The sequence below is a fragment of the Hypomesus nipponensis genome, chromosome 16 (genome assembly GCF_054491055.1).
Source record: "Hypomesus nipponensis isolate SF chromosome 16, ASM5449105v1, whole genome shotgun sequence".
Taxonomy (NCBI): Eukaryota; Metazoa; Chordata; class Actinopteri; order Osmeriformes; family Osmeridae; genus Hypomesus; species Hypomesus nipponensis.
In genome coordinates this window covers 10,716,322-10,728,944 of record NC_140376.1, presented here as the reverse complement: position 1 = coordinate 10,728,944, position 12,623 = coordinate 10,716,322, and the positions used below count along the sequence as shown (strand labels likewise).

General features: G+C 39.0%; 1 protein-coding gene across 1 annotated transcript; it reads left to right on the top strand.

Moving 5' to 3' along the window:
- Window positions 1-9,653: 9,653 nt before the first annotated feature.
- On the top strand, window positions 9,654-12,239 carry nrl (neural retina leucine zipper). Its single transcript, XM_084676205.1, has 4 exons — window positions 9,654-10,271; window positions 10,383-10,658; window positions 11,723-11,938; window positions 12,093-12,239. The coding sequence occupies exons 1-4, from the start codon at window positions 9,654-9,656 to the stop codon at window positions 12,237-12,239; spliced, it is 1,257 nt and encodes a 418-aa protein (XP_084532331.1).
- The last annotated feature ends 384 nt before the right edge of the window (window positions 12,240-12,623 follow it).

Here is a 12,623-nt window from a genome sequence, read left to right as displayed (position 1 = left end):
GGTGCCAAATGACCAGGGCATTGTACCCACAGCACGGGAAAGGTGGAATCCCTTACGAAAAAGAAGTATACTTCAAGTTTACTTTGTAAGTATACTTAAGTACAACAAGTATACTATTACCATGGTACTTAAAGTATACTAGCGGTGTACTTATTTATATAAAAATGTTGTACTAAGTAAACTGAATTGGCCCACTTTTTAGGTCATTTAGTACACTTTAAAGTAGACTTATAGTGTATTTGAGGTTTACTTTTGAATACTGTAAAGTAGCCTGTGTAGTGCACTTTCAGTTCATGAAGTATAGTTCCTAAAGTACTTCAAAGTATACCTTTGAATACTCTAAAGTAACCTGTGTAGTGCACTTTCAGTTCATGAAGTATACATCCTAAAGTACCTCAAAGTATACTTTGGAATACTTTCAAGTGCACTTTCAATTAATGTAAGTGCTTCAAGAAGTAAACTTAATAAATGTCCATTTACTATAAATTACCAATATATGTAGTGTTTAGGGGCCCCTCAAACGCCGCCAATCTTGCGTCACTTGGTGAGAACGGGGGCCCTCGCCAAACAACACTGCAGGTTAGTAGCTGAAAGAAGCTCATTATTGTGTATGCACTCATGTCGTAGAAATCCAGCTCTTCTGATCAAAAGTAACAGTCATTTAGCTCATAGTTACATTGGTAAACCAGCACAACAATGACAACTAGAGAGGGATTTCTGGGGAAATTGTAGGGTGTGCTTGCTTGCGTCGGTTGCACAGGGGTCCGTTTTTTAATTACATATTTGCAACAGATATTTCTGTAGGCTATATTTTATATAAAAAATGCATAGCCTACTTATTATTTATAAAGATTACATAGATTTAAAAGCATAATTTTGTTCTGCTCATTTACAACTCCAAATACTAAGAGTGAAGAGTAGAATGAAATAGTTGTCTTCTCATTTCCCCTGCAAGAGGGAGCAGCCTCATAGTTGAATCAAAACAAATACATTTGGCAGACCATTTGGACCTAATCTCTATGACTTAAACATAAGTGTTTCCCTTCTTGTGGTATTTTCAGGCATTTAGCCTACTCATTTTGCATTCATTCATTAATAAAGAACCCCCTTTGAAGCTTATTCTAACAACAATGTTACCGGGCATATAGCTATCTCAGATGGGATCGCAATTCAAATAGTACCATCTGCTAACTGAAAAATATGCCCCCGTAAACGTAAATAAGCTTGACATTTATTTAGGGGAAAATCCCACATTCATAAAAAGCTCAGTGGTAACGATCATTGGGCCTCATTCTCGAACATTTTCTTAAGTTTCTTCTGAAATGTTTCTTACGGGCTTCGGAAAAACAACATTAAAAAAAGACATCCGCCAAATTCATGAACGTTTGAAAAGCTGAAAGCGCGTCCTCGTGCTCCTGAATTTTCGTACATACACGCCCCGCAAGCTCCTTATAAGGGTGCGCAACTGCAGTGTGCAGTCAGAATCGACACAATTAGGAAAGAAACAGGAACGCAAGTTATGTCCAAGCGAAAAGCAACCGGTGCATCGGTGCAACATCATACCAGTAAGATGAGCAGTGGAATTGTTCTCCACTGGATCTAACAGTGTGCACACTAAGCAAGGTTAATTATTATAATTATTTGAATCCGAGGATGTCTGTGATGGCAAGCCGTTTCATCATTTAACCAATGAATTGTTGATATCAAGAATTAGAATGGTTGATATCCAGAATTGAATTCTTGATATACAAAATTCGAATTGATATCCAAGATGCAACTCTGGATATCAAGAATTCATTGGTTAAATGATAAAACGGCTTGCCATAGTCTGTATAGTTGAACTCAATCACCAACTCATAACTTAACACCTCAAACATACAGTTTTCTTAAATGCGATTCCTTTGATCCTTGTGTTTTTTTAAGGAATCGCATTTGAGACAACTCTGGCCGATTTACAACTGCTATTTCGAGTTCAGAAAGTCTTCTGAAGTTGAGAACAAATCCCAGATGAGAAAACTTTCATGAATGCCAAAAGTTTTCCTTAATCCAATTCAGAAGAAATTCCTTCTTAAATTCTTCTTAACTGTGTTCAAGAATGAGGCCCATTGTCAGTAACAACGAAAATAGGCCTGTCTGGAGAAGCTGCCCCGGTAAATTGTACTACTACAGTACAGTACTAGACTGTGTTCGTCTGGGTAGCGATTGCGTTGGTTGAATTCGATTTTAACACTATTTACCCCCTTGCATCATGGGAATTGACCAGCCAATGAGCCACCCTATCGTTGTTTTTTTACTGCATTTCAATGCATAATGCAAACCTGCTGCCTGCTTCTTTCTCACATAGCTTTTTTCATTAATACTCCAATTGATAATTATTAGTATAAGAGTATTGGGCTTCAAAATGTTTTGGCAGTAATTAAGGTTAAAGCTTCAGTACCAAAAAGATTAAATGTGCAATGCATAATACATTTTCCTAGACATTAATAATTAGAATAAGATGGATCAACATTTTTTTACCTATAATGTGCTTAAAAGGTATTTTAACTGTTTTTGCTGTACAATCATAGAAAACGTACATCGTACTCCAGAATAAATGTATACCATTTTCTGTTTCTAAGCATGCTTCTTGAAAGTATATCAAAAGTGAACTGTTTTCAAAGTATACTTAAAAGTATATCAAAAGTGAACTATATTCTAAGTATACATCTAAAAGTATATGAAAAGTGAACTATTTTCTAAGTGTACTTAGAAAACTATTTTCTAAGTAAAAGTATATCAACAGTGAACTAAAAGTGTACTTATAGTATACTTTAACCTACTTCTTTTTTGTAAGGGATATTTGGCCGAAATGCTGTATCTTGCTTTTTGCCCGAAAACTATTTGAGTGAGTGTCATTAGAGGTTTATGCCAGAAAATGAATTAATCTTAATAAATACAGTTTTGTTCATACCTGAGATAAGTTAAGTTCCTGTCTCTATTCTTCCAAACTCTGTGGTCACTGAACCTGGCTTTACACTGCACAGGTGTTCTTGGGACCCTAGACAAAGATGCACTGACAGCCACTACTAAATCTTCTAAAGGTACATTGGTGAACTTCCATCTCAGCTTTTGTGAATTGATGTTGTCCTAAACCCTCCATGACTAATATCTATTTTCACAACCCCATGTGTACTGTCAAGCACCTGATTGTTAAAGAAGATCAGCCAAATTACTAAATTATTCCACTCAAATGCTGCACTGACTTCAGGATAAATTGCGTGAGGAAGATAACAAATTATTTTCACATTGTGTGGAGCGTTAGACGGTACCCCTGTGTGTCAGACGGTACTCCAAATTGTTAGATGCACCCCCCTTTAAATGTTCATAAAAAATTGTATAAAAAGAATTTGAGGGACCACTGCACCCTTTTTTTTTCATTTAAAAAAGAGGGACAGTTTTAAGTGAGGAACAGAAGGGTAAAATTGGCAATGGCCTCTTAAATTTTACCCTTCTGTTCCTCACTCAAAATTGTCCTTCTCGACTCTTTTTTTAATGAAAGAAAACGGTGCAGTGGTCCCTCTTTTTTTTCCCAGAGCTGTATCTAGTTGATAATGAGTATTTACCAGCCTATATAGGCTACTAGCATATTCCTATAGTAAAAATGGGCAAGACATGGCTGTGACAGACTTCCTGTATCACCTCTGCTTATAAAGCCTCAATCTAAGCGTATTTACATAGAATAAACTTGCTCCTGAGCAGGTTTGAGCCTACGGACCTGTTGCTATGACAGCAAGTCCAGGATGAGCTTCGAAGAACCAAACAATCCAAGATAAAGACAAATCGTCAACAATCAAATCCAGCTAACTGAGTTAGCGACGTACGGAGAATGGGCCCTTGGACAAATTGCTTATCATTGGGTGTGCTCAAGCCTTCGACGAGCACAACCATTGTTCTGTCACATATATATTATTTATTTTTTATTATTTTCACACCCCTAAGGATCCCTCAATATTTGTGCAACACAGACAACGCCGGTGTCAAAAGGTTTGTGTTGTTTGCGATTGCGTTGCTTGTATTTTTATTTACGTTCCGTTGCACAGGGGGTGTTCCATCAATGTCGCTAACGCAAGTCGCGCTTACACAAATACGTCTCACTTTGGTAAACGTCAATTTAGCCTCAAGCTGTTCCACTAAAAGGCAACGCTAATTCAAGCTAGACCTCAATAAGCCTGCAGAGGGGTGTTCTTTTCAGAAGCGTAAATGTTTATTTTTATTTTTGGGGGAGTTGTCCCCAAAAAGGGCCATGTTGCCGCAATTAACACGGCAAGGGAGATTTTTGTCAAACCATTACGACCGTTAAAATGCGCAAATTGTAGGCCTACTAAATCTACTTAACATAACTATATGCAGTTAGGCCTACTGATAGTAGTGTAATTTGATGAGCTGTCTGAAACCGTTCTGACTGTAGCCTATAGCTACAGAGATTTACATTTTTTACATTTACATTTGAGAGATTGAGAATAATAAACCCAAAAAAGAACATGGCAGCAATTGAAAATTGTAGGATAACATTCAAAACACTGAAGGCCATGATTAATTGCACTTGATGTGGGCTAATAATGTTTGTCTTCACATCTTGAACAAAATTAATACATGACTTCCAAATACATTTTCCACACATTTATTAACTGCAAAATGCTGACCTTTAAGATAAAAGGGAAAGATAACCATGACTAAAAAAGGGATTCACTGAAATAAGTATTATTGCACAGATCCAGCACAATCTGCCAGCTGGACAGCTGCCTTAGATTTCCAGATTTCCAATTAACATAGTCTGCCTCCATAGATCCAGAGGGGGCTTGGACAGTGGCAGACTGTGTTTGAAGGGCAGGGGTGGAAAAGTTGAAAGGGCTGCTACTGCACAACATGGGCTCTCACCAGTGTAACAATGGGAATGGGACGATACCACCAGTGTCGTCACAGCCTCACTTTGGGAAACCATGCCCTAGTGGGCACATAGTAGGGGAGACTGTTGGGTACAGCATATAATCGTCCCATACCGGTATCGTTGTTGATGGAACTATAGACATATATTCGCCTTATTCCGGAAGTCACAATGGGCGCGGCCGCCCACGTATTCTCATTTCCGGTTTAGATACTTTCTGCTTTATAACGGTACTAAAATAGAATGTCTTAAACAGGCTCTGGTACTAATTTAAGGAAAATAGAGATACCCAGCGTCAACTGCAGTTCGTGGCTGCCTTAACAGCTGGAGAAAAGGGAATCAGACCCTGTATTATCATTGTTTTGACCATGGAAAGAAGAGGTCCGAGTGTTGTGGGCCGACATACTTTGCATCGACCTCCAACCAAAGTTGAGGATCTGTGTCCTTGGCTGAAGGTGCTGAATTTAAAAGACCCACCGAAGTTTCCTTATGTCTGCTCGTATCACTTGCAACATCAAGTGTGTAATAAGAGATAAACTAGCTAGTTTATATTTTAGTATGTTTTAGTATTCTCAATGTATGATATTAGTAGATACAAGATTATAACCAAATGTATGGGCATGGCTGTGAGCAAAACAAATGCTGCAGTGCATCTAAATGTAATGTCAAGCTTTTGAAACAACGCAGCATTAAAATGATTTAATAGTCTTTCTAATTGCCATTAGATATGAGGGAAGATTACTAGTGCACACCCTATATCATCAGGGTGGGCGCGGGTCCTTAAAAAGTCTTAAATCACTTTTCCTAAAAATAAGGCCTTAAAAAGTATAAAATTGTCTTAAATTCAGATTGGATGGGTCTTAATTTTTTTTTGTCATGTCACAAGTCAGAGCGAAGACTACTGCGCAGATTTTGATGATGTAAAGCAGTGGCAATACAGGTAATACAGCAATGGTGGATAGCCACTCAACTTAGAAACATAGGTAAATGAAAGTTCAATTACAAATGGCTTGAAAAGAACAAGTATTCTTGGTTAAGATTGGTGCCTGGAAATGCTTATGAAGGGAACTGCGTGCCGGAAGAATTTCAAACTTGGGACAATGGGGATCAGCGACGGAATCGCACGTGCAGAGCAAAAAACAGAGATTACGTAAGGGCACGCCAGCAGCCTGCGATTGCTAGTTTCTGCTTCACCATTTCCACCACTAGCAACGATGTCAATGCTACAACGCTGGATGTTACATAGGAAATCCAGAGCCAACAATGCCATATGACTTCTGAGCAATTACACACATTTAGTCAATGTTCTTAAACTCAACCGATTATTGTCATTTTACACTGTTCATTTTGAACAGACATCAGTGTGTTTATTTGGAAAGATTATTGTATATTTCCACTTTTGATTTGTATTTCCATTGTAAGTTTGGTCTTAAATTTAGTTTAGAAGTGGTATTAAAAGGTCTTAAAAAGTCTTAAATCTAACTTCTTTATACCTGTAGACACCCTGATCATGTAAGTTTTAACACGTTGCATAAAGCTTGTACCAAAGACCCTCGATGAAAAAGTTGTTACTATTTATTATTACAGCATAATTTGGGTAATTTGTCACTCATACATTTGCAGTTTATGGTTAATAGCAGAGACCTGATGTAAAAACTAGAGCCTCGAGTAGATAAACAAGAAGCTAACGTTCTACTGCTAACAATGTTAGCTGGTCGGTTTTGCGGGGGAATCTCAAATATGCACTGACTGTAAAATTAATCAAACTACTGAATTGTGGACGACCTAAGCTTTCAAACAAACTATAGCAAATGCATCCAGAAATTGTACCCTCTCTAGTTTGACCTGTTCTTCCTGTGGTACCTGCAAAACAAACCTTTTACTGCATACTGTATTTGAGGTCCTTTTTTTGTCTCATAGACTGCACGTGACATGTTTTTTATTGCACAGTCCTATCATCAGAATACTGTGACATTGTAGCAGAGATTACGTTATTGTTGCACTGTGCCTGGTACAAATACAGATGGTTTCTTGGGTCTAACATATTGTTAGAACTATCATACTGTTAGAACTATGCACTTTTTCCAATGTATCACTCGAAATGCAATATATTGTGTAGTCAGAACTCTCATCAATAAAAGATTACAAACTATTTTACACTGCAATAAAAAAAATGGGCAAGCTAGTGGCTTTAAAGAGTACCCAGCAAAAAGTTGTGTACGTGTCAATATATCCCTCACAACATTATCTTCAGAGTATGTGTATGCATTTAAAAAAACTTGCTTTGAAATGTACGTGTCATGGTCAATCTGATTATAGGATGGGGGGGGGGGCTGTAATGGTTGAATAATTCAAAGATTTGGCACATAAGTTGAGGTGTGGGGAGATATTTAAGCAGTGTACGTGGGGGAGGTGATGTATAAAGCATAAATAATGATGTAAGTTCCTCTGTCTCTTTCTTTGTCCATTAGTCTTGTGGGGTTTACGACTAAACTTTCACCCCGGTAGATAGAGGACATGGAAATAGTTACATAAACATCAAGGAATAGAGGAAATGGAAGGGAAGAGATATCAATTGAACTTTCTTCAAAAATTTTAGGGTTGTCTCTACTTGGTTAGCTTTACTCACTTTGCCAAATATATCTGCTGGGGACAATATTTTAAAACCAATTCACTTTGTTCTGGTTTTTAACACAGAGTATGAAGAACATTGTTATCTTCTGGATTAATAGTGTATTTGTTGTTTTGTCTGTGATTTTTTGCATTTATAAGTGTCCTTGCATGTCTTGGTGTGTTAGCAGTTTTGTTTACCCTTTTAATCAGATTGCCACAGACAATAATAACTCACTGATTCCTTAACGAGACATTATTAAGACAGAGAGACTGCGGATTAACAAGTTCAGCTCATAAGGATCATTCAAAAGTGCTTGTTTCGCATTTCTCCGCTTGAGGAATTTCCACGGGGTGAAAAACAGCTTTTGAAGCTAACCCCAAGAGACAAAGAAGTGAGGGGGTGTGGGTTTGGGAGATTTTAATATCAGTGAACGAATACATGGGGTTATATCCACAATTAAAAATTGTTCTTCACAACTCTGCTTTTGTGTATCATAGTGAAAATTGTGAAAAGTGAATATTGAGTTACATTACGTTTACATTTATTCATTTAGCAGACGCTTTTATCCACTGACCATTTATTCTATTATCATGATTTATTTGCATTATACAGAATAGGTTTTGGAGATAGAAAACGGCATTTGAAAAATGAAAATTTAATCATGAGAATGATCATTCACTGAACTAAAAGTAAAAAATCTGTTACTACCATTCTCCACTATGTGGAGGTAGAGAGCCAAGTAATCAGTTTTTTTTAATGCAATTTTATTTCAAGGCTGTCTTGATGGTGGAATAACAGATGACAAGCTGTCACACTTTGATGAATGACCTCCTAACATAGCGCTTATAATGCCAAATGCCAATATGATTATATATATGTTTATTTGCGTATGTATGTGTGCATACAGTCATTAGTGAGACTGACAGAGATTTGGAGCATGATTGTTCCAAATCAACAGCAAAAGGTTTAGAAAAGGATATAGGGATGAGGGAAGAGGCCAGCGTGATCAAGGCAGGGAGTGAGGGATTTGCTTCAGAGGGAGTGAGAGAGAGGGGGCAGTGACACTCAGTGACAGAATATACTGAATGCTATACTCCCTCGCATGCGCATAAACTCTCTTCTCTCTCTGTCTCTATGTCCTTCTTTCCAAGCATGTTGGTAAAAGTCATTCAGTCAATTTAGCGAGGGTGAAATGATTACAGAATCTCCACATCGTTTATCCTCTCTTTGACCAAGGTAAGAGCAATTTAATTGCTATAATTGACAACTTGTGTACTTTTCCCTATACCTTTGCATATATATCTTTCTCTCTGACTTGTTGTGTATGTTGCCTTTTTAGTCTGGGTATAGGCCTCGCTGGCTACCCGCCACAGTGTGCTATCTTTTGTGATCCATTTGGGACAAGATGGGTTTCAGTTACTGTGTAGAGAACTTGAGTTTAAGTATGAGAAACATCTAGAAGTTTTTTAATTTTTAATTTAGCATATGGGAAGCTGTAATTTGTTTAGTTCTTGTGTGACAATATACATTTTGATTATCTCTGAAATGCTCAGTACAAAACATCCATCTGATTTACATGACCACTGGAATATACATTTACATATTTCAATAATAGTACTTTATCTTAACAGATTGAACCAAGTGAAAACTTCCCACAATATATAAATACATATTTATGGACACACTATTATTACTATACATAACACTTGAACATTAATAATTACTACAATTGGATTGTACTTAAAACACTTTTTAATTACTTTAATCTATAACCAGTCAATGTTCTTTAGCTCAGTGAACTATTGTTTAAGGATTTTCTGGAAGAACTTTTCCCTGACATGGTACTTACATGGTATTACAATATTGATTTTTTTTTTTTTTTTTTAATTTATGAATTTGTAATTTATATGATGTTTCCTTCTTACCATGCTCTGCCTTTGTCTCACAGAACAACAACAAATTAGTCCTTGTCTCAGAAGCCATCGAGTCTGTGGTTGTGTATGGACTGTCTTGAAAGGGAGAGGAGGATCTACACACAACCCTGACCAACGGACATTTCTCGACAAACTCTATCTCTATAAGAAATTAGTCAGTTTGCTTCTTTCAGCAGTGGCCATGTCATCTCCCTCTATACCTATGCCCTCCCTCCCCCCTAGTCCATTGGCCATGGAGTACCTGAATGACTTTGACCTACTTAAGTTTGAAGTGAAGCCTGACACACCTCCTTTGCCCCCTCCCTGTCCACACACCAAATCTGGCCTTCCACACAACCCCTCCAGCTCTCCTTATACTAGTCACCCACCTCAGGACTCCAGCCTCAACTCCAGTCCCTATAACTCTCTTCCCCCTTCCCCAACGCTCAGCGATGCCCAACAACCCCCCTCCTCCTCTTCATCCCTTTCCTCGTCCTCTTCCTCAATGTCGTTCCCCCTCTCCATCTCAAACAGCTACAACTCTGGTATTAGCACAGGATCCCAGGGCAATGTTAATGGCAGCTCCACCCATGGGGGTGCCCAGGGACCTAATCCCGCCTCTTTGGAAGACCTTATCTGGCTGGCTGCGCTGCAACAACAGTTTGGGGGGGAAGCAGGGGGACCTGCGTCCTTGCTTGGGGCACTTGGAGGAGGGCTGGAACGGGGGGACAGAGAAAGGGGTCCAGTCGGAAGTTTCCTGGGCTGTGAGGACACAGTGGAGGCTTTACTTAACTCAGCTGCTGCAGCAGTTAGCTCGCAGGTAAAGAAACGGAAAGGCATGTCAATATGGGCCGGTAGCCAGTACCTGCTTATTTTTAGCAATGACAAAACAATAATCCTAATCCCTCTTGAATCTTTTCTTCTCTCTCAGTTCCCCACACTCTCACAAAGCTCCAATAGTAACCTGGGAGACTCTGGCAGCGACAGTGGAGGTGACATCTCCTGCGCAAAGGGAACAGAAATATGCCATCGTCCCCTCCTTTTCCTTTCCTCTGCTCCTCCTTCGCTCCCAAACACTACCCCCTCCTCAGCCCCCTACCCCCAAACTCCCAGCCCTCAGAGCCGACTTCATCACCATCAGCATCATCATCATCACCACCACCCTCATCATCCCATGCATGGCCACCATCATCACCATCACCTTCAAGTCAGTCAAGTGATAAGAGATTGTCAGTCCTATCGTTAATATAGATGCAGTGGAAACAGGCTTAGGTTTTTGTCACATTACAACACTGAACAAATAATATTACTGTAATAGCAATAACTGTCAGAATAGTCATAACTGAATAATGGTGCTAACTGTCTGAAAGTCAGGGAGGGGTCTTGTAAAACTTGCTATAGAACCAATAACCTTTCTCAAGCCAATGACAATGTTCAAAATAGCCCAAAATTATGAATGTGAATAGTAGGACAAACAAGATACTGTATAGTGATAGCGTTCTCACCTATATGATGGTTTGGAGGAAGAGGAATTTGGGGGATAATGCAGTCCTGGGATTAGAACAAGGATGAGAATGTTATAGGACGTGGTAATTGAAACGTGGTTTCTGTAAATATTTCCAAAATATATGATTTCACAATGCAATAAAAATGTGTTTTAGCTTTGCCATTCTCATTTAAAAGGCAGATCATTGTCCTAGATAAATGAACTGTAGATGTAGTTGCTCATGCAGGTATCTGGGAGAGATAGTGTCAGTAAGTGGAGCATATTGTAAGATTATGATAGTATCTGCTATTATTGCCTTTCATAATCCTGATCACTGTCACTCACACTCAGTCAGATTATGCAATAGATTATAGACATGTGCTGCCAAAATGTACTTTGCACACATTACTAATACACATGCACAAAGCATGCAACACATGTATAATAACAATACAGTATCCCGTTGACTCAGTCATTTTTAATATATTCTGTGGTTAAGGAATTTCTGACTAGCAATACTGATGTTAGCATCTTAATTATTTTAGAACGGTGTTTACCATATAGTATCACATTCAGTTTGAGAAAATGTAAATTGTACACATTTTGTGGCGGTGCAATTAATCCATGTAGCAAAAGTAACAGCACAACCAATATCCTATATACATAAATTACAGCAACAACTAATTGTACTATATTACACAGTTTTATTATGCATACACTCATTCTTTCACTCTTATTCATGATTGATCTCTGTCTCTCTGCATTGCTGCCATTACTGTTTGCAGTGTGGAGTGGATGAGCGTTTCTCGGATGAGCAGCTTGTGAGTCTGTCGGTCCGGGAGTTGAATCGACATCTGCGGGGTGTGAGTAAGGATGAAGTGGTACGTCTTAAGCAGAAGCGCCGTACGCTAAAGAACCGGGGCTACGCCCAGTCTTGCCGCTACAAACGTCTTCAGCACCGCCATGCACTGGAGTCTGAGAAACATGTTCTCACACAACAGGTACAAAAACTCACACAGACACATACTCAGAGACACCCAATCACAGACACACAGTGGAATTTCACTACCGTTTACACAAAATCAAGCACAACACAAATTAACTCTCTGTTTTACCCCATTTACTCCATGCATTGGCATCCATCTGTCTTCAAAGTTGGAACAGCTACAGAGTGAACTCTCTCGAGTGCTAAGGGAGAGAGATGCTTACAAGGCTCGCTATGAGAAACTTGTCAGTACAAATGAGGCTTCCAATGCTTGTGCCAACAACCAACCTTCCCCACACCCTGACTACTTCCTCTGAGGGTACCTGAAGATCACAACAGATTTGGAAGATATCTGAGAAAGGCAATACATTTATAGTATGACTTGGGGAAGTAAAGAAGAAGGTTAGCGTGTGTGAGTGCATGTGTGTTTTTGGGTGAAGGTTGGAAAGCCAGGTGGTGGGCTATGATTACAAAACAGGAAATCCAGCACCCCTGAACAAATCAGATGAAACTTAACTATTAGGGTTAGAATCCAGTCCTACAAAGCTAGCCTGGCTGCCAGCCCAACTTCTCCCCGCCCACAAAAAAAAATGGTCGGGAAGTTGGGTCTGGAGAGTCTCGTATTGGGAACAACTACGTAAAACCAGGATTGGGACGGACCAATGAAATTGCCAGGGCGGGCTTTACACGATGATGGACAG

Coding starts and splice junctions, on each gene's coding strand:
- nrl (XM_084676205.1), top strand. CDS start 9,654: ATGTCATCTCCCTCTATACCTATGCCCTCCCTCCCCCCTAGTCCATTG. Junction 10,272..10,382: donor CTGCAGCAGTTAGCTCGCAG/GTAAAGAAACGG, acceptor CTTCTCTCTCAG/TTCCCCACACTCTCACAAAG. Junction 11,939..12,092: donor AACATGTTCTCACACAACAG/GTACAAAAACTC, acceptor CTGTCTTCAAAG/TTGGAACAGCTACAGAGTGA.